Raw genomic sequence first — 20997 nt, 5'->3', positions numbered from 1 at the left:
TTCCCAATTATACTTTTATCTATTTAACAATATAAGAGGTTCAAAGCACAATTTAGGTCATTAGAGAGATGTGATTTATTTTTATTTTTTTACCTGGCAGTTCAGGTGTCTTCTTTCTGTCTTTCTGTTGTCCTTTTCAGCTGGTGGCCTTAGATGTGGAAAGCTTTAAGGAAGAGGAAGCTAACCCTGTCATGCTGCAGAAGCGCATCAGGGAGCTCTCAGAGCAGCTCTTCAGAAATGTAAGGCTTCATGCGAAAAAACAAAAACACATCCAGTCTTTCTGGTTAAAAAAAAAAAGTGCAGACACTTTATATCAGGAGTGGGAAATTAATTTTCCTCAGAGCATACATTACTAACTATAATTGTTGTCGATGACTGAATAATTCCACATGCATAATCACTGATAAGCTGTGAATAGGATTTTTTCATCAGTGTCTGTTAAGACTAATCATTTCAGGTAAACAATAGAATGTAACATATTGATGACTCGAACTTTATTTTTAACACTTCAGTCTTATTCAATAATTTTTCTGATTTTCTTTGTGTTTGGTCTGTAGGAGAATCCCAACCCCCACATGGCTTTCCAGAAAGTGCCTCGGCCCTCTGAAGGATCCCACCTGCGCGTGCACCAGGTGCCGTTTCCTCTGCTCGATGATGAAAAGGTGGAGAAGATGCTGCAGGACGGTGTGGCGAAACACAGCCTTACTCCTGTTTCCACGCGACCGGAGAAGAAGTGTGTTGTTCCTGCCGGACCGGCCGTTGGTACGATATTATTCTAGTATTTTCCAGATCTGGACAAATAAAGAAAAAGAATTTGAGTGTGGAAAATATTTGTATTTCCAGAGTCTAGTTTCTTCTTTATCCATTGCCATTGTCTAAATAGCATGTCCATATTTCCATTCTTATTTCTTCGCATCCTTCCTTTTCTTCTTATTTTTCCTTTCTATTTTTATCCCTTCTTGCATATTTCCTTACTTTCCTTCCTTGTCATTTGTTTTATTGCTTCTATCTTTCTATCCTCTTTCCACCCAGTGTAGACGCACCTTCCTTAAAATCACAGTTATTTTTTTGTATTTTACATTTAATGGTCACAAAGGATTGGGGAGTTCTGGGAAGTTGAGTCTGGAATTTAATATGAAATATGTAGTAATCCTGTTTGTATCAGCTTTTTTTTTTTTTAACCACCAGTGAATTCTCTCCTTGTTTTCTGTCTTAGTGTCAATTATGGGCAAATGTGGCTCAGTGTTTAACAGCGCTCGCAGGCTGGAGGTGGTGAAGAGCTGCATTTCCTTCATCTTTGATAACAAGACCCTGGAGACTGAAAAGGTGATTCTCCCCGTCTTTCATCAGAGAAGCTAATCGTCCTTTAAAGAAGCTCCTTAGCCAAGAGCATCTTTCCTCTGAGTCACACCACACTGAGCTGTGAACAGCTCTCCACTTTTATCGCTGTAATATGTCCCAGCTGGGACACAGGCACTAGACTAGATCCTGTGGATCATTAATCAACTCTTTTTGGACGTATTCCCAGAAACAGTTTATTTAGTAAATTCATATTTTAGCATAGAAGATCATCAGTTTGTGCGTCTTTCTCTGTGTAATGGCATGCATGAATTGTTGCCATTGACTTTGTGTATCCCAGTTGTTTCATAAAGGTGTTGTATAATCCCTGCCTGCGTCTTCAGGAGATTTTCAACTTAAAAGGTCAAAAACCACCATAAGCAGGTCAGCATGGAGCGAGTCAATGGACACATCTTTAACTGTTAGAACATGATCTGTTCCTCCACCTCCAAAACGTAATAAACTAATTTCCAGTAGCCTCACAAAAAAACTCAGAGCTACCCAACATCAGCTAGCCAGGCTGAATCCAAGAGGCATTCTCAGCAAGGTGAAGAGCCTGAGAACCGAGCAACGGCAGTGATGACAGACCGATATATACGGTAGTTTCATGCTATTTGCCCAAAAGGCGTGGCTTCAGTGGCGCAGGGGCGTGATATCCCATATTCACGTGTTGTACTGAGTAAATCGACTGAGACTACAGACATAAATTACAACTTCTCTTATCAGGTTACTTACGTAATTTTCCGACTGCCCTTCACGTTTTATTCGTTCATTTGTGGACCTCTGCGTTGACAGACCCTTCCTGCTGCGCTGCGTGCGCTGAAAGGAAAGGCAGCACGCCAGTGTCTCACCGACGAGCTGAGCGTCCACGTTCAGCAGAACAGAGCCATACTGGACCACCAGCAGTTCGACTACATTGTTCGGATGATGAACTGCGCCCTTCAGGTGAGTTGCTTCACAGTAAGTGGTTTGTACACAGGAGTAGGCGTAAACCAATAGGAAATCCTCACAGTTAGTTGAGTGAAAGCATCACGTCATCAGAGCATTTACTAAAACATTTCAAAGTTAAACTGTATATCACGAACTAAAGATTCGTGATATACGAATCTTTAGTTCGTATATCACGAACTAAAGATATATTATTCTGTCATGAATATAAAGATCATGACAGGAAAGACTTGAGACGTGGTTTAAATTTGTAGCACAAATACTTGTGACTTGATCTGAAGTTAGGGTCGGGGGGGAGTCTTCAATGTGACAGGGAATTGAGAAAATCCCTGTCACGCTGTTTTTCATATCAGGAAATATAAAAAAAAATATTACCCTTTTTTTGAGGTAGGAAAAGTGTTTGGAGCCATTTTTTTTTCCCCCAACAACAATTTAAGACCATTGAACTGAGAACAGAAAGGTTGAACATATTGGTGAATTTGAAATGGTAATCCTTTTAAAACCTCGAAATGCTCATTGACACATGAATGCCTTCCAGATGTCTGAGAATGCATTTGTGGTGAGAAGGTAAAACATCCTGTTTAGTCATGAAATGCAACACAATTTAACAAAGCCTGATTATGAAAATCTGATGATGTTCAAACAAAAATTTAATACTGAAAAAAACTACATATTCAGCTGTGATGTATTAATGATGTGTGATGTATTTATTTTTTTGTATTTTAAAAATTAAATGAATGTCTCTTTAATAGTCTTGTCATCTCAAAAAAAAAAAATCTTTGTAATAAATTAAACGTGTATGTTTGGAATATGTTATCCATGTAATAATACATTTTAGAAACAATAGTTCTCCCTTTTGTTCCCCAGACTGTTTGTCTCTTCCTGGTGCTTCCATTCTTTAGCATCCTGTGGAAGTGTCAGCGATGTTTCATAACGAGTCGTTACTCACCCCATGCAGCCGGGTCCTTACTGGTAGTTCTTCACGTTTTACTGCCCTGAATCAGCTCATTCCAGAGATTTTATTAATCTCCTCACTGAGTGCAGCTTTTATTGGGGGGGGGACGTCAGATTCCAAGCATTCCTTTCCCCTAAAACATATAGGAATATGCAGAGGACTCAGATGTCTATTAGACGTGTCGTTTATATATGAATCCATATCAAATTGCTCTTTGTCGGTGCAAGAAGATGCAAAAGTAGCTTTCAGTTTATCAGTAAACGTATTTATCTCAAGATGGGTAGGTCCAGACTTTAAACATGTGTAAGCAGAGCCTGAAATGTGTTGGTCATGACTATATAATTATACAGAAAATAAAAGTTTCTGAGGGAGTCTCAAAGAATGTTTCCCCTTCATGATTCCTTCTGGCAGCCCGCTGAAAAAAGAAGTGATCTACAGCAATATGTGGAAAAAAGTAATTATTAAACACATGGAGAAGAGATCTGATGTAGAGTGCACTTTTTGTAAAACGAAACAAGGGGTAAATGATAGTCTGGCTTTCTGTGAGGTCTGTTTGTGCCTCTAATTGATTGATTTTGAATGTTTTTGTCATCAGGTTTGTTTAGATGCCAAGCAGGCTTGTTTCTGCCCTCGGTTCAGTTTCTTCTGCCACGGGGGTGTCAGCCGCAGACGGTCTGCGGAATAAATATAAATAGAAAATGCCGTGGCCAGTAATTAGTTTCAGATTTTGCAGTGACCTCTCCTTCAGCGCCCTGTCACGCAAGAACCCCCCCTCAGAAAAAGATGTTCCAAACGGATCTGTTTGCGTGTGTGACGTCCGCTGTTAAAAATGTTTCTTTGTCTAATGGCAGCGTCTGTCCTCATTCCGATTTCTGGAAAATGTGTTAATATGACACATCGATCTGCAGTGACATCACCGATCTGAGGCCGGTCACAGCATTTGTCGTGAGCTCCAAGCTAACAGTCCTCCCCCCCCCCCCCCCCCGCAATGTTTAGATTTGATGAATGTTTCTCTTTGAAAGGTTTTCACAGCTGCAGGAAGTGACATAACAGTTTACAGCAGTTTAAAGGTGGCGTCCTTCCTTTTTTTTTTTCTTAAATACCTTTTATGTGTTTTGTCTTTCAGGAAAAAATGTTAACACATGATCAGGAATGAAGTGATGTTACTCATTTTTTCTGTTTAGACTGTTTTAATCAGGTCCTGTGCCGTTTCTCTCCCATTAATCACACACGGCACTGACCTTCGCTTAGGCATTTACTCATTTCATTGCACACTAATTAGTTTGTTTGCGTGCGCGAGTGTGTGTGTGTGTTTGTACACACAGGTCAGTGCTGCAGCTTTTAGAAATTAACATTGTGCAAGCCATGTGGGGGGAATGAGCCCTGCTGTGGATGTGTCGTGGCATCTCAAACATTTCCTGTCAGATAGGATTATGAGCCCTCTGCGCTCTTATGGCCGAGGGCCTCACCATGGTGCTCAGAAAAACACTCTGAAACGCAGTTTACTGTGAGGCGGGAAGTCCGCGCGCAGCGGCTCCAACGGCACGCAGTCCGTGAGCTCGCTGCGGCTGGAGCAGAGCACACGTTAAACACAGATGTTCTTGGAGGAGAAATTTGTACATGTTTTCGTTTATTGCCCTGAAATCTGACTCCTATCAACAGAGTATATGTAGCCGTCATTTGAGGAGACTTGAAATTCGTTCAGCGTTTGCCTTGTGAGATTTTTGCATGCTTTAGATCAAATATGATTCTCCTGCTGTGAGAGCAGGGCCCCCCTTTCTGCCTCGCTGGCCTTGATAGCTATGACCTTTTATGTGCCGGGGACACTGGGAATCTCTGCCCGGTCTCATTCCCATAAATGTTTCCTTAGGATATTCACAACAAAAAAAAAGTTAAATATCTCTAATTGGGTTTCATGCTTTGTCAATAAAATCTGTTTTGTGCAATTCATTCTTCGTCCCATTACTTATAGTACAAACTCCTTCACCATTTGCATGCTAATGTTTTATAGCTTTATATTCCTGAAATCCAACATGACTTTAATTCTTGCAGTTTCTGAGTAATGTCATTGAGAGTAAAGGTTAAAAATTCCTCTGGTTTATTGCAGAAACATCAAATAAAATGGGTTTCGATAAAAAAATAAACTCAAGTTATTGATTAACACTGAACAAGAAGAGGATAAAACCTCAAATTAAAGGTATCTTGGCGTTGGACTCGTACCAGTTGAACTCTGTTTTGTCCTTCAAAACTGCATCATATTCCTTGTTCCCTGGATTCAATAGGTTGTCTGAATCATTCCTCTGAGAGTTTGGTCACCTGCTGGTTAGGCCTTTGATGCTATGGAAGTCCTGCAGGGAGCAACTTCTGGGTCTAGCACCAGGCACGCTAGATGGCAGGCAAGGGTGGAGGTCTGGGCATGCAGTAGAAATCTTTATTGTAAAGTTATAGTCTGGCGCCTGAATTAATTTCAGTTTCTTATCTTGTATGAACCATTGAGACCCCTTCAGGTCATTTGTCTTGTGTTCTCAGGACCAGAACTGAAAGTGGAGGCAGCATCTAGTTTACATGCTCGCCTGATTCAACTTTCTGCAAATCTGAAATGTGCAGAAACCTTCTGCTCCTTTTAATTTGAGACTGAAAACCTGACTGTTTCCTTCAGCTTTTTCTTTATTTGTCCACTGACCTCTATGACAGATGTATTTTCATCCCAGAGGTTTCCTGGAAAGTGCGACTTTTCTCAAACTCACAGGAAGTTGCTTTTTCTTCACATCCTGCATGCTTGCAAACACAGCCTCCTTTTTTTTTCTGTCTTGTTTGTTTGGCTGCATACGTGTCAAAGAGAGAATAGCTGTGTTAGTCATCCTCGGCATTCCTGCTCCACGAGCTTCAGGAATTAGGAATGATGGTGAGACATTCACTAAATAATGGAAGGAAATGAAGACAGCGGGGTGTCCTCTAGAACAGACGTGCAGAGTGACAATTACTCCTCACTCTCATTCTTGAAATCCCTAATAGGTTAACATGCTATTCCCCACCGCGGTGCGCTGCGTGCTTCTATTCAACCCAGTGACGACTACTGAGCCCTCAGTATAATACCGTCTCAGCTTTCACTCGTCAGTCTAATCTCATGCCATGCCATCATGTCTGGATTTCACTGCTATCTCTCGGCTGTGTTAGTTGACCTTCAAAGCTTCTATTAGCTTCTCTGTTAAAGATAAATGTAAAGATTTGACAAAGATGAAAGTAAAGCTGAAGTGGTCTCTTTGTAGTTATGTGGGGGGAAAAGTATTTCCTCCCGATATGTTTTTTTTTTTCTTCAGTTTTGGCTTCTTTTTTTTGGCAGACTTGAATGTTTCAGATCATCAAATTAAAACAAGAAGGAAAGACTGGGCATTTCACAACATCTCAAACCATTTTAAGTGCAGACTTTGGCTAGGCCACTCTAAAACTAATTTTGGTTTTTTGGTTTTGCCATTCTAATATGAACTTGCTGGTGTGCCCTGGATTATTGTCCTGCTGCATGTCACACATCTGCTTTAGCTTATCAAGATCTTCAGGTAGAGAGCAGTTTTCATGCTGCCACAAATTGCAGCAAGTCATGAACGTCCTAAAACCACAAAGTGGCCCCAGACCATCACACTACCACCACAGTGTTGGACTGTCAGTGTGATATTCGTATTCTGAAATGAAGGTTCACCGCTGATGAATGTTTTCTCTCGTTGTAGTTCGCTCGTCACAAAGGATTAAAAATGGAGTTGCAGCCTGATAGAAGTCAATAATGTTGTTAAATTTCTTTAGATCAGGCTGTGATGCTTTTGAGATCTTATCACCCATTTCATTGTGCCAGACACAGGCTGTTTTTTTTCTTAACGGATGAAATTATTTAAATACAGCTGAGTTCACTGCCTTAAAAATATATTTGATCTGAAATATTTAAGCATGACAAACGACATCAACAACAGAATAAACATGTAGATGTGGAATTTCCTTTTTCCGAGTATTTAATATAAGATATGACGAGGTAGAATATTGGGAAGTGTTCTTTATTTTTATCGCAGCGGAAGCCATTTTCAAAGCTCATCCCTTCCTGCTAATTTTCAGTCTCATCAGGTTTATGTTTCCGGTGGAATTTCGGCGGTATGTTATATTCACACTTTTTTTTTTTTTTTTCTGTTAATTTCCACTTGTTGTTCTGTTTGACTGTGGTCCATGAACTCCTGTGACCTGTGGCATTGTTATGGATGCTGGTAAACAAAACTTTGGTGCCGCTCCAACAAGCTGGAACATTTTACCGCAACCCAAATGAGAAAGAGGAAAAAAAAGAGATGCTTGTGACAAGTAAAACATAAACTATGTTGCTTGGTCGACAGGGGGGCAAGGCTTTCATGTGTTTCGCATTTTCTCCCTCGGTACATTCTTGTCATAAGCAACGGCGGTAACAGATCCCCCCCTCGCTCCGTTGCTGACCATGATCTGAAGGAGTAGCATTCCTTTGATCTTATCTCACAGTATTAGGAAACTGCAGCTGTTCAGTTAATATTTCTAGACGTTTGTATTTACAGGCGATGGATGGAAAAACGCAAAAGTTGCGTTTGATGAACTCGTTTTCTATCTGAGGCCTCGCTGGGGGTTAAGAGGTCAGAATCAGGGCTGCTGTTTGCAGGGGGTCTTAAATCAAGCTTCCTCTGGCCATTCTTCTTCAGCAAATAAATCCCAACACAGCTTACCAGAGATAAGAACCAATTTCCTGTGAGTCAAGTAGTTTTTAACCCAACATGCGTATTTTCTACCTATTGTTTGAAAATTTTAGTTTGGGCCCCTAATCCTCTCTCCTTTAAGCCTCTTAATGCACCTTTGTCTTGAACAAGCAAGTCCTCATTATCAATAGAGAACGCTCTCTGACTAATTGTGTCTGCTCGATGTCTCTTTTAATTTCACAGACAACATATTTGGATTTTCTGCAACATTTTGTCATTTATTTGAATTAGATTCGTATGACTGTTTAGTTCAAGAATGCTAACTGTGACACTATCAATAATCTGACCAAAAGTGACTCTTGACAATTGTGTCAAAGAGGGGGGATTATATAAGTTTATTGAAAGCACATGGCCTAATAATGGAGTGAGAGTTTTGGCAAGCCTTTTTTTGAGCTTTGCCCAGACTTTATGTAACGCTTTTGATGAAGATGGATTGTTTGCACTCCTGGTTTCGCCACAAATCACGTCTCCATGGTTTCTAATTTACAGCAGGTTATCAGTTATCCACTTAGATCATGCCAGTTCTGATCCAGGAATATGGTGTTCATCCTTTTTGCTTAAGTAAAACTGAAGGCTCTCTAGCCACTGTGTGTCTATCCTTTGTGTGAGGGAAATCAGTGCTTCTAGGTTTTCAGGAGGAATGATGAAAAGTTGCTCAGAGTTTGTAATATTTGCTGCCATTTTGTCTCACACTTCCTCTCGTCTGTCCTGCAGGACTGCTCCACCTCCGAGGAGTTTACAGTAGCTGCTGCCCTGCTGCCCCTGTCAACAGCCTATTACAGGGTAAGGAAACTCCTGGAAAACAATGATACTCGAGCCTTCAGGCTGGAGAATCAACCAACCTACAGTACTCGTGTAGTCCTCTGTCTCTACATCTCTCTGATCTAGAAAGTGTTGTCGTCAAATTATTTTTGTCACCCATAATATCGCAACTGTGGCGGGACTGAGGTTGGATGAGAGCAAACCAATGAGGCTGTACGAACTAGAAAAAAAAACAAGAATGGCCAAACGTCTTTCCTTCTAGGTATATACACATAAAATAGAAACAAACCACTTGTGATTTGAGAGTATTCCACATATTTTACAACATACAATCAAGAATTTCTAAAACTAAAGTATTACCAAAAAAAACAGCATTTTTTTTTTTTTTGAATCTGTAAAAAGTTGGAAATACTCACTGTGATGTCACCATTCGGTGTATCCACATTAACACTTGGTATTACTTATAATCAAAGATCTAAATGTTTTAAGTATGACTCAAAAACCAATATGGTTTCCACACTCTTAAAATAATGGCGATAGACTGTTAATTTCTCCTTCTGATGGTTTGTGTACAATAATGTCAATACAATAATGTCAAGACAATAATGTCCAACCTCTGTTAGTGAAAAGAAAAATGCATCATTATTAGACTTCTGCACTGTGTAGCTGTAACACAGGATCATCGTCAGACAGGTATGTATTTTATTGTTTTTTTTCTGAGCATACTTGAACCAAACTTTTAAACAGTGTACAAATCGGTTAAATACCATGATTTACTTGAATAAATTACTCTAAAGTTGACAGATATTTGGACATGTGCGTCTGGAATTTGAAATTGTTCAAAATGTTCAGGAACCCTGAAGGTACGACTGATGTGAGATTCTCCAGGGGAGGGACAGCTGTTTTAACCTGTAACCTCTGCAGATTTTTCAGCATGCACATAATCAGCGCAGCATGTGAAAGCTCCCACAGAGAAGCGTGAGGAACAGACTGTGGCCTTTGGCTCCTAAATCATAACATCGGTGAGGTGTAGCTGCAGCTTTCACCACAACAAGGTCCTTCCAGCTTGCCAGTTGCTATAGCAGTAGACACAACTCTCCAAACTGGGCTTTTGTCAGATACCAGTCCTGCGTCCTCATGGGGTAGTACTGAGACCTGACCCGCTGAACATCAGCACATGATTCATCTGCTTTGGATGCCACTGGCTGAGGAAAGTTTCCATAATAAGCCATATGTTTCTTCTTTTTCTTCCCGTTTGCCGTCTTAGGGCTTCCAGCACTCAGAATTGGTACATTTTGTAAGTGTTTCCTTGCTTACTTTGGTAAACCATGTGACAATTACACCCCAAGCAAAAACCCTAAGAAAATAATTACACCACCGTGGTTCCCCACTGTTTTAATGAGAAGATTAGGGGATGATTTGCTGCTTTAGACTTGCAGCCTGTTGGAAGGAATGATGTTAAAAAAAAAAGTCTTCTTTGCTTTGTTATTCCAAATAATTGAAACCTCTGACAGGTTTCAACACGGGCTCAACCGAAAAGGGCGAAAAGTAAAGTAAGGTCAGGAAGGAAACGTGCCAAAGTATATTTATTCTTAGTTATAATGGCACATGGACTGTGGAGTGATCAGCAAAGATGAGGGAAAATATGGCATTCTCACTAGAGCTGTCAGTTTGGGTGGGGAATTGGAGGCATGCGTCATCCTGACACAGCGCCATTGATTCATCATGCCTCTCTCACATGTTTGTAGGCATTTTTTTTTCTTTATTTTTTTTTTAAATCTTGTCCTTACCATTCTGTGAGATGACTGGAATGTGTTTGTCTTTCTCAGAATAATCTGCCCCAGGGGGCTAAAACCTTACATGCAGTAACAGACTGCGTGTGGCTTCCTAATACTGCGTGACAGTCATGCTTTAGAAGAGGTTGGGTGAAATAAACACCATTGTGGTTGACCTTTTATTAAAGATTTACAGAGCTGATACCAAGAGTAGCAGTAAAGAAAAAAAAAACTGAAATGAACGTTTTGTTTGGATCTCTAGGTTGTTTCTGCTGTGGTTTAAATAATTGGGTGCTTTTCATATTTTTACAGTTGCTAAAGGAAGTTCCCTTGCTTTGAAAGTCTGAACCACATAGCCTGCAGTTTGTCGCTCAGAGAAGCGGGGTCGTTGAGTTTGTTTGTTTGTACCTGGTGCATCTAGGCAGGTGTTTTTTCCAGCATGAATTAAACCATCTCTGCCGGATGTTAGGATTGGACGATTTAAGGGGATCTCCCGGCTTTCTTTGAAGCAGGTTTCTGTGAAGTTCCCGTAGGCAGTCTGTGCTTCACCTGAATCGTATAGGAGAAGACAAGGGGATTTGTTTCAGAAAAGCTAACCAAAGCCCAGAAAAGGGTCAGGTCTGTGTCATTTCGGTTGATGTGTCTTTAAAATTGTTGCGACCTGACGAACCAGGTTTGATCTGTCTGGAGAATAATTTAATAAAGTCAAACCTGCCAGTTGACCAGTGCACTTTTTTCTTTTTTTTTTTTTTAACAATATTCATGCAATAAAATCGATCTCCACAATGTTAGCTATCAGAAAATGCTGCAGTTTGAGTCACAAATGATAAGCAAGCATGAGTGCAAAGTTTGAAAAATGTTTTAAATGGATCAACAGGATGTAGAAAAATGTCTACTGGCTTCTCTGTAAATTCCTTTGCATCACTTACGCAATGCTTTGCAAGAAAATTATGTCCCAATTTACCAGCGTTACACACAGACCCTACTTCTCAAAGGATCACTCTGTCCTTTTGCCGTAATGAAAGACAAACAAAGCATTGGCTGAAATGAATTACTTTGAAGAATAACGACAAAAATATTGGATTGTCAATTAACAAAACTGATTTGCTCAGTCCGAGCAAGAGCAGAGTTTTTCTTGTTATTCTCCCTCTAGTGCTGCTTTGCAGTCCAAGCTTTCCAATTCTATTGACAATATTATAGCATCTTTCTCGAGTGCTCTTTCATACCAGATTCTTGGTAAGAAACTGTCCTCTCCAACTCCTGTCAGATCAGATGTCAGACCACTGGGCCAGTTCTCGTTTGGTATTCTTGGCCAGACTTTTCGCTGCCTCATGCTGTCGCCATAGTCCCCAAGTTTGCAGGTCAGGGAACGTGGGAAGCGTCTTCTGAAATGACTGTCCCCTAGGTTCTGCGTGTCGGAGACGCTGTTTATTTTTTTTTGCTTCCCAGATGCTGACGCTGAGCTGACGTTGTTGGCCAGATTCTGTGTTTTGATGTTTTGCTTTCATATCTCTTGGGTCTTCCCTCAGCTTTTGTGGTAGTTTAAGTCGGTGGTCGCCAACGTTTTTAGCTTCAGTCCCTCAAAATAACAGTAGAAGAAATTTGTGACCCCAGCTATTAATTAATTATGTAAGTATTATCATTAAGTCAATTGGAAAAGGGTATGTTGACCATGCAAGCAACATCAACAGTTGATATTTCGGTTTAGTAGGCTTACTTTTAAGAGTATTTGTTATAACCCTGGTAGAGTTTTGGGCCCAACTTTGAAACAATTACTCAAATTAATTGTGATGGATCAATTTCTGAAGTAATCGTCAACTAATTTAGTAATTCAGTTAATTAACTGAAGCATACAAACTAAAAAAAAAACATTTGCTGAAAGAACAACTTACTGTACACATTTTGCATCTAACATTAAAAATCTTTGTCTGTAAATCTGTTCTACTCAGAGCTCTTCATGTGATTTTGTTTAAGCTTCACCCATTTCAAATTCAGCAAAAAAAAAAAGAAAACATCTTCTATAACTAACTACCAGGAAAAAAAATATTGTCCAATCACCATTTTTTTTAAATCCCACATTCTTTGTAAGGTTATAAAAGGTTTTATGCACTTACTTTGTCTCTTCCCATAAAATGTGTTATTACTGATTACGCAATTTTTATGAATTAGAAAAAGATATGTACAAAAGTCCTACCTCTTCACATGTGGTATCATTGAAAAGCCCTAAATGTCCTCTCCAGATACCAAAAGGAATTAATTCAGTAGAATGCAGGGGGCGGGAGATATTCAGGTTTAGAAATGTCCTCTACAGAGGACAAAAATGAACTACTGGTAGTCAGGAGGATAAAGCACATTTGGCTATCCATTTATTAACCGGTTAATCCCCAAAAAATAACGAACAGATTAGGTCATACTGTGAAGCAGCAAGGATAAGACTGACATGACACTGTCATAAACATGACATAACACCTGTCATGAACATAAAGAAGTCTTTATGAATGTTTGACAGTTGTCATGAAGTGTCATTCAGTAAATAATGACCCTTTTAATGCAAAGTTGCTCTAAAAGTTGCATTAAAAGTCCATTAAAAGTGCTAACTTTGCATGATTTTGTAAATTATAATTTAATGCAAAGTTGGTATCTTAATGGACTTTCAGTGCCACTTTTTGAGCAACTTTGCATTATTTACTGAATGACACTTTATGAATGTTTGACAGTTGTCATGAAGACTTCTTTATGTTCATGACAGATGTTATGTCATGTTTTTGACAGTGTCATGTCAGTCTTATTCACACCCCTTCAAATAAAGTGTTACCTTTTTTTTTTTTTTTTTTTTTTTTTTATGTGATTAAACATCAGAATCATCATCTGTTACCAAAATAATCGTTAGTTGCAGCCCTAAACTCTGTCAGACAACCTCTGGAGTCAGATTTCATCCAGACATTGTGCACCTCTTAGTCACCTGCCCTTTTTCACAGGTCAGGTTTTACATTTTGTTCCAAAGCCCACTTCCTGTGGGGTTTTATCTGAAGACCGGTGGGTTTATCTGGAGATGAGCCGATGAGTGGATTCGTTGTTGTTCATCCCTTGACAGGCTGATATCTCTTCTAACATTTAAATCTATTCAACAGCTTGAGGATAGCAGATTGAAATGCTCATACATATCTATTGCTCAACAAAAACACTTGACTGTTAGCATTCCTGTGGACAGAGTTTATCCATGGGCCGATTTGTCAACCCACTTTGTCAAGCTGCTCTCCACATTGTCCTCACAATAGATTATGACGTACTCCGTAACCTTTGTGTATGTAAAAATGCCCAGCTTTTGTCATGCCTGTTTACTTAATTACTGCGCATTCACGGTACCATGAAGAGTATTTGCATTGTGATGCATTGATTTTCTTGGTGCTGATTTTTCATACTAAAATGCAACAGGTCATTAAACAAATACTTGCAGCAGACAGTGATGACTTCAGTAGAAAGAAAAAAACTGTTTTTAAATAATGGTCTTATTTGTCAATCATCATTGCATAAGAAGGCTGGGTTAGACTCCGGTTAACTGATGGACTAGATGTCATTAGTTACTTCTTTTGTGCGGTTCTCATTTTCTTTGTGATTAATTCCTAGTTGGGTCTGGGTTGTGGTTCTTTTCTTAATTTGTTGGATTTTAGGGTGTTTTTATAACATGCTTGCAAAAGTGCCTGAAGGGATGACTTGTTTTTAGGTCAAACATTCGTTCTCACCAAGGACTTGTAGAGAATCAAGTGACTGTTTTGTATCAGCAGTTCAAGAATGCTCTAAATTCTTGCAAAACATGTAAATAACGTCGCTGCCTGCAGGCTTGCGACAGCCCAGATATGATGGTCTTCGCTTAGCGTCTCTGTTCAAGTGTGCACTTGTTTCAGTGACGACACGCGCTATGTCTTTTGTCTCTTTGCAACGCGGCGTGGATGTTCTGAGGCCATAGTCAATCATGCTGCAACGGTCTTAATCGGGTCCTGGAGTTCAAAACGAGATGCCAGAACCTGATAGCTTAATTCTTCTGACCTGTCTACTCCTTTCTGTCCCCCACCCTTCGTTTTTTTTTCTTCTTGTTTTTCACCCTTTCTCTCTCGACTTCACATTCCTCCTCTTCGCTCGTCACACAGCCAGATGGGTCCGACGGAGCTGCACTCCCTCCTTCCCCTTCATCTTTCTTCCTATACCTTCTTCCCCTCCCTCCTCCCTTGACTCTTCTTTCCTCTGTCCTCCTCCTTGCACATCTGCCTGCAAAAAAAAAACAAAAAAAAAAACACTTGGTGAGCATTGTGAGCGGTCATCAATAAGCGAGGCTGACCTCGGTCAATTTGACCCAAGCATATCCGACAAGTCAGAAAAGTACAGGCTTAATATAGAAAGCCCTGACAAATAACACACCCATACCACCCGCGCAAACATGGACACACACCCACGTAACATCTGCTGCAAGACGCTTAACACACTCAGCTGACAGAGAGGTATGAGAGTATCTAGAGGCCTACATTTCTTCTTAAATCCACGCTCTACCACTTAATCGTGCAAAGTTTGACAGGGTCCACGTATACTTCAGACTCTAAGACTGCAGTCTTGCACAATGGCAGGCTTAGCTGCACTATAGCTCAACTTCATCACATCGATCAGCTCTCGATGTGTCCTCGTTATTTATTCCAGCAATCCTCTGGACTCCTTCCCATGCTCAACTCTAAGACAGCACGCATGGTTCCTCTGATGGTAAAGTGAGATAAATCATCTGTCATTCTGAGAGAGAACAGTTAATCTAAACACGCGGTCATTAATGTCATCTAAAAGTTGGCTTATGATCTACGGCGAGTTTGCACTCCGGTCGGCTGCGTCGGTCGTTTAGAGGCCGACCGGAGTGGAGAGTTTCTGACTGTGAAGCGAGGGGAAAGTTTAGAATCCACTGATGGAGAAAATCCTGCAGAAGGAAGCTCCTTTTCTCCTGTGGAAATCAAAGCATTTTTGTTGTGTTTATTGCTGATAAGTTATTTTGCAGTGCTATTTTTATTTTTTTTATTTTTTTTTGCCATATGTCGCACTCTGCAGCTATCATCTGATCAGAGCACCTTCTTTTCATGTTTGCCATGTTCAAAACATGATTTCTTACGGCTTTCTCTAACAAAGTTTTTGTTCTTAGCACTCTTCCTCAAAGGATGGATTTGTGTGTGCTGCACAGGTTCTTCCACCTGAGCTGTGCATCCCTGCAACTACTCCAGATTTTTGTTTTCCCGCTTGGCTGCTTCTCTCCTTAATGTTGTCCTTCCCCTGCCTTTCACTTTACTTGCACAGGTTTTCTAGTTGAACAGTACACCCTTATATGGTGAAAATGGGATTTTATAACCCATGTCTGCTTCTTCAGAGCATTAACTGAGTAGTTTTTCCACTACCATTTTATAATTATGCCCTACTTGGGTTGACTTTTCACATACAATCCCGGGAAAAGACCTTCACGGAAACTTGTGTGCACATTAAAAGCTACTAATTGTAATTTAGCTTCTTACAAATGTTTTATATTTGCAAAATATAAATATTCTCTCTTCTGTACGACCCTGGCCCATCCCCCCATGGCTCTCCAGCAGACCCATGGACTGAGCCAGAAGGGGAAATAGCCCTACCTGCTTTTAAGCGTCACATAAAAAGGAAACAAATGAAATTAATTTGAGGTTTTTACTCTAATCGTTACATAAACAAATAAGGCACTTACAAATGTATTCGGTAATGGAGTCATGCGACATGAGGTGTGTTTTCAAACAATCCTCCCATATCCACTTTGCTATTAATGAAAGATCTGGGAAAAAAAAGCTGCTGACACCTCAGCTGACTGTGAAATCTGTGACAAATCATCAGCACAAAGCCCCACGTCTGCTGCTTTTTCATCTGCTCACTTCTGATGAGGGAATCTGTTTGAGATTCCTCTGATTCCTCTCTAACCTGATCCACCTTCCAGTTGGTACCATGTTAAAGTTTACAAGTACAGTGTTGTGTTTCGTTTAGTTTTATTCTGTTTCACATCATTTCCTTAGCTTACTTGTTTACATTTTGACGTTTAATGTGCTTACGCTGCTGGATATGACTTTGATTACTGGCATTAGAGCGTCATATGACTCCTAATATTGTATGGATTTTTCCAGAAATGTTCAAATGTTTAAACTTTTCTTCAGCAAAGCAACAGGCCAACTTATGGCATATCATGTAAAAATTTCCAAACCAACCATTGCATGTATACTTCTAATTTGCTGGAGGCATAGTTTCTTTAAGCCCTCCTAAAACCATTATTATAGATCTCGTAATGGCAAAAAATGTGATTATTTAGCATTTCCCATTTATTTAAGCCCTAAATTGTAGCCTACAAGGATTTTCCTTCCTTAGCATTGATCTGATGTTTCAGTGCTTGGCTCCTATGCTCTGACATCTGTCATTTAGTTGTTGCACGTGTTTCATAGATGTATATGAAGTCTTTTCATAGTCTGTTTGTGAGTTAAAAGGATTTATCTTTGTCTCAAATCATGAGTTACCTGTCGGGTTTGCAGGTGTTTGCGAGCTTAAAGACAGCTACAATGTTTGTTGCTTTTGCCCTGCAATTGGAAAGAGGATCAGAGTCCTGAATCACCATCAAATCCGAACTATATGTTGATATTAGTTGCACGTCACATTGCCCAGGCCTAAATCCTTTTTACATAAACAGATTGCAGATGTCTGCGTGGGTTTTTTCCCCCCCACATTGGAAGTGGTCGTCTAACTTTCTGCGCACATCACAATCCAAAGTTCTTTTGCTCGAGCAGCTTATAAAAGTCTCAATAACTCCATAAATTCACCCTCCATTCACGTCACTAACAGACATCTTGAATTTTAAAGTGAAGATGGAAAACTCGGAGCCAACTGGGACAGGGTTGAAATGGAATATGCCATTCATGGAAGAACTGGTTGCTGGTTTGCTAAAACGTTCAAAACCGATGGTATAAAAAAGGACGCTCTTCGATATCGGTCCTCAACTAATCTTTTACGTGGTCACATTGTCAAACTGTTTACCTGATGTCCCAGCATTATCTTCCACACCTCAAAAAAATCAGGTCGAGATTGCGAAGAGGTAACGGTAAGGACACATACCACGCTAACCACGGTTTGTTTCCAGTTATAATGAATCGGAACAAAACATGTGGTTACGGGGTTGAAAATTAGCTCAAGAGTTGTCCTTTTGGCTCGTAGCGTCAAGTGACTCAGACAACCATTGTAGATCTTTTTCCTTTATTATGAGTAAAATCTGTTTTTTTTTTTTTAGGTTCTCTCATTTGCCAGCAGGACATGAAAGGTTCAGTCTTTAAACACCTTGAAAGCCTTTGAAAACAGACTTTAATCAGAGACATGTTGTTTCTCCTGAAAATTGGTTTCATCTTGGTTATTTAACATTTAGGAGCCGATCAGCAGGAGGTTAAGCAGCAGTTGTGTAACTGTCTAACAGTGTGACTTTTAAGTTTTTCAAGATGTTTAACCAGCCTTTTCTATTAAATACTTTTTCTCTTTCACTAAGTAGCAGCTGAAGTTGTAGTGCATCCTCAGAAATTAGTGCTTCTGTCAATCAAATCTGGCAAAAATGTGGATATTTAAACCACAGGAAAGAACGATTAACAAATTAACGACTATGAACTAGGAGGAACACTTAGCTCTAGTATGAAGAGGTGTGTGTGTGTGTGTGTGTGTGTGTGTGTGTGTGTGTGTGTGTGTGTGTGTGTGTGTGTGTGTGTGTGTGTGTGTGTGTGTGTGTTTCTGCTGTGTGGGCATTAGCTGTAAGCTCAGCACCCTCCTGGCGTTTGGCCCACTGTTTTGGTTCTGTCTCTTGTAATTACAGTGACCTCCCCCGCCACCAGTTCTCTTTCTTCAAAAGCAAACTATAAAGTGATAATAGACACCACTGGCTTGTGTCAGACTCAGGGGAGAGAAATCAGAAGCTAATCTAATAACAGGCCTGATCCATGCATGTGGCTCTAAGGCTTCGAGACGGATGGATGGTGAAAGTTTGCTTTCTGTGGACGCTCATTAATCTGAACACAGCCTCTGTTGAGGTTGTGTTGTTTATCCTATGCAAGTTTATTTTTCTGGAATCGCTCAGCGTCTCCTCACCATACGTTTTTGGCGCAGTGCAGCACACGGCCGTGCTGACGCTTTCAGCCGAGAACTCCAGCTTCCTCCGAAGTGGCTGTTTTTGCGAGCCACGGCTGATTCACTTTGCAGACCACTCTAAGGGGTGCTACGTTGCTCCAACAGGGGTTGTTATCTGTTTAAAAAGTTATGACTCGCAGCGAATGATTGATTTTCGCTTTAAACCTCATAGCTCGCTTGATTTTGTTGTTTCTCCCACTTCTTAACACTTTAACAGACTCATTTTACTGAAAACTGTTGCGGTAAATGTGCAGCCATTGAAAGGATTAACCAGCCTCTCTTCTGACTGCACATATGGACGGTCGGTGATAATTTTGCTTTGCAGCGGTACCTTTTGAGTTAGCTCTCTAGTTGCTTGGTTTGTTTTTATTGTCCAATGTTCTGGCGAGGTGATAAAGCCGGCCTTGTCACACAGCGTGAATTTAAAAAATTCGAAGATCGCGATGAGAAAACTTTTGGGCAAATGCTCGATCGTTACCCTTTTGCTTGTGCCGTGAGAGCGCATAATTATTTTGTTCTTTTGCATATCCTTATTTGGTTTTCCTTAGTTACTCCATCATCGAATCCTCCGAAATTCCAACAGCGGCAAACATTTTCTGAGCTACAAGTATTGCAAATATCTCTCCAAATTGCATAATTCACTCCGCGTGTCATCGGAAATACGCTTCCTTGGTTTAATGGCAACCAGATAATGCGTTCTTAACTTTTTTTGTTGTTGTTGTTGTTAAGTATTGCATCATAACCTCTGCTCTGTTTTGTCTTGCAGAGACTGGCTGCTGGAGTGAACCAATTTGCCTACACCTGCATACAGGACCATCCCATTTGGACCAACCAGCAGTTCTGGGAAGCCACTTTCTATAGTGAAGTCCAGAGTCAGATCCGGGCCCTGTACCTGAACACCCCAGAAGAAAAGAGAGCCATCGCCGCCACCCCTAAGGTAAGGAGAAAAAGAAATGTCTGAGCTGTGCTTTCTAAATCTTTTCTCAATAAAGATGAATTGATTGATCCACAGTGAATTATAGCTGAAGTTTAACAAACTTATTGTGATTGGAGCCAAGGAGTGAAGCTGTTTCTATTACTCTTGGCTCTGCAGGATGCGGACCCCCAGTCTGCTGCAGGTAATGATGAGGAGCAGACAGCCATGGACCTGGCGGCGCAGCAGCTGCGCCTGTGGCCCAGTCTCAGCAAGGACAAGCAACAGGAGCTGGTGAAGAACGAGGAGAACACCGTGTTCAGTCAGGCCATCCACTACGCCAACCTTATGGTTTACCTGCTGGTTCCTCTGGACACCAGCAAGAACAAACTCCTGCGTAACGCGCCCGTCACTGACTGGGAGAGTGGCAGCAACAGCATTGTGACAAACAGGTCAGGATTTCCTTCTCTGGACCAAGACGATGCTTCGATTTCTTCCTGTTTCGCTTTATTTTACACTTGAGATCTGGTAACACTTTATTTGAACGGGTGTGCATTAGACTGACTTGAGACTGTCATAAACATGACATAACACATGAATGACTCTTCATAAATGTTTACAACGGTTGTCATGAAGTGTCATTCAGCAAATAATGACACTTTTAATGCAAAGGTGCACTAAAAGTTGCATTAAAAGTTCATTACAAGTGTCAGCTTTGCATTATTGAGTAAATAGTGAAACCTTTAATGCAAAATTCCTTTAAAACTTGCATAAAAAGTCAATTAAAAATGTCAACTTTCATTTTCTTACCAGAAAAATCCTGAAGGAGAACGGATGATTTTCAGTGGCTTTAAGCTCAGGTGCACTTGGGTGATGCAGCAGGAAATGATTTAAACCCCACCAGCACATCCACATCTGAATGGCTGAAAAACAACTAAATTAATCAAATTGATTAAATTTGTAGGAGGTCTAGTCAAGTTCCGGACATAAATCTGATTGAAAGGCTGTGGCATGACCTTAAGCAGACCATTCATGGTGTAATCTGTAATCTTAAGGCATTAAAACAAATCAGGGAAGTAGAGTTGGTCAAAGTTCTTCTAAAGTGAATTAAAGATTTGTTCATAGTACAAACGCTTGAGAGCAGTCGAAATTGGTTATTGCCAATATAGTTATTAGGGGACTTTCATTTTGTTCTATAAAATCATCATTTAAAAACTGAATTTGGATCTTTAAAGACACAAAAAAAACAATTTTGAGGCACAGCTGCTCTGCAGTTTCATAACATTTTTCCTTGACAAAACATAACAAAGTCAGAGCTTGATTTAAACTTGCTCAGCAGGTAGAACAATCAGCTTC

General features: G+C 40.3%; 1 protein-coding gene across 2 annotated transcripts in view; it reads left to right on the top strand.

Moving 5' to 3' along the window:
- Positions 1-20997, top strand: part of sbf2 (SET binding factor 2) — a 98716-nt gene that overhangs the window by 49904 nt on the left and 27815 nt on the right. For both annotated transcript variants that reach the window (XM_088004286.1, XM_014997183.2), the window contains exons 13-19: positions 141-239; positions 558-762; positions 1217-1326; positions 2134-2283; positions 8713-8781; positions 19495-19665; positions 19822-20093. In XM_088004286.1, the coding sequence (XP_087860412.1) occupies positions 141-239; positions 558-762; positions 1217-1326; positions 2134-2283; positions 8713-8781; positions 19495-19665; positions 19822-20093 (1076 nt within the window). The remainder of the gene's footprint in view (positions 1-140; positions 240-557; positions 763-1216; positions 1327-2133; positions 2284-8712; positions 8782-19494; positions 19666-19821; positions 20094-20997) is intronic.

Source organism: Poecilia mexicana, unplaced genomic scaffold (assembly GCF_051168715.1).
Source record: "Poecilia mexicana isolate PSO_F unplaced genomic scaffold, ASM5116871v1 scaffold_3, whole genome shotgun sequence".
NCBI classification, from domain to species: domain Eukaryota; kingdom Metazoa; phylum Chordata; class Actinopteri; order Cyprinodontiformes; family Poeciliidae; genus Poecilia; species Poecilia mexicana.
The sequence above is the reverse complement of the archived record's forward strand: the minus strand, read 5'-3'. Positions and strand labels throughout refer to the sequence as shown.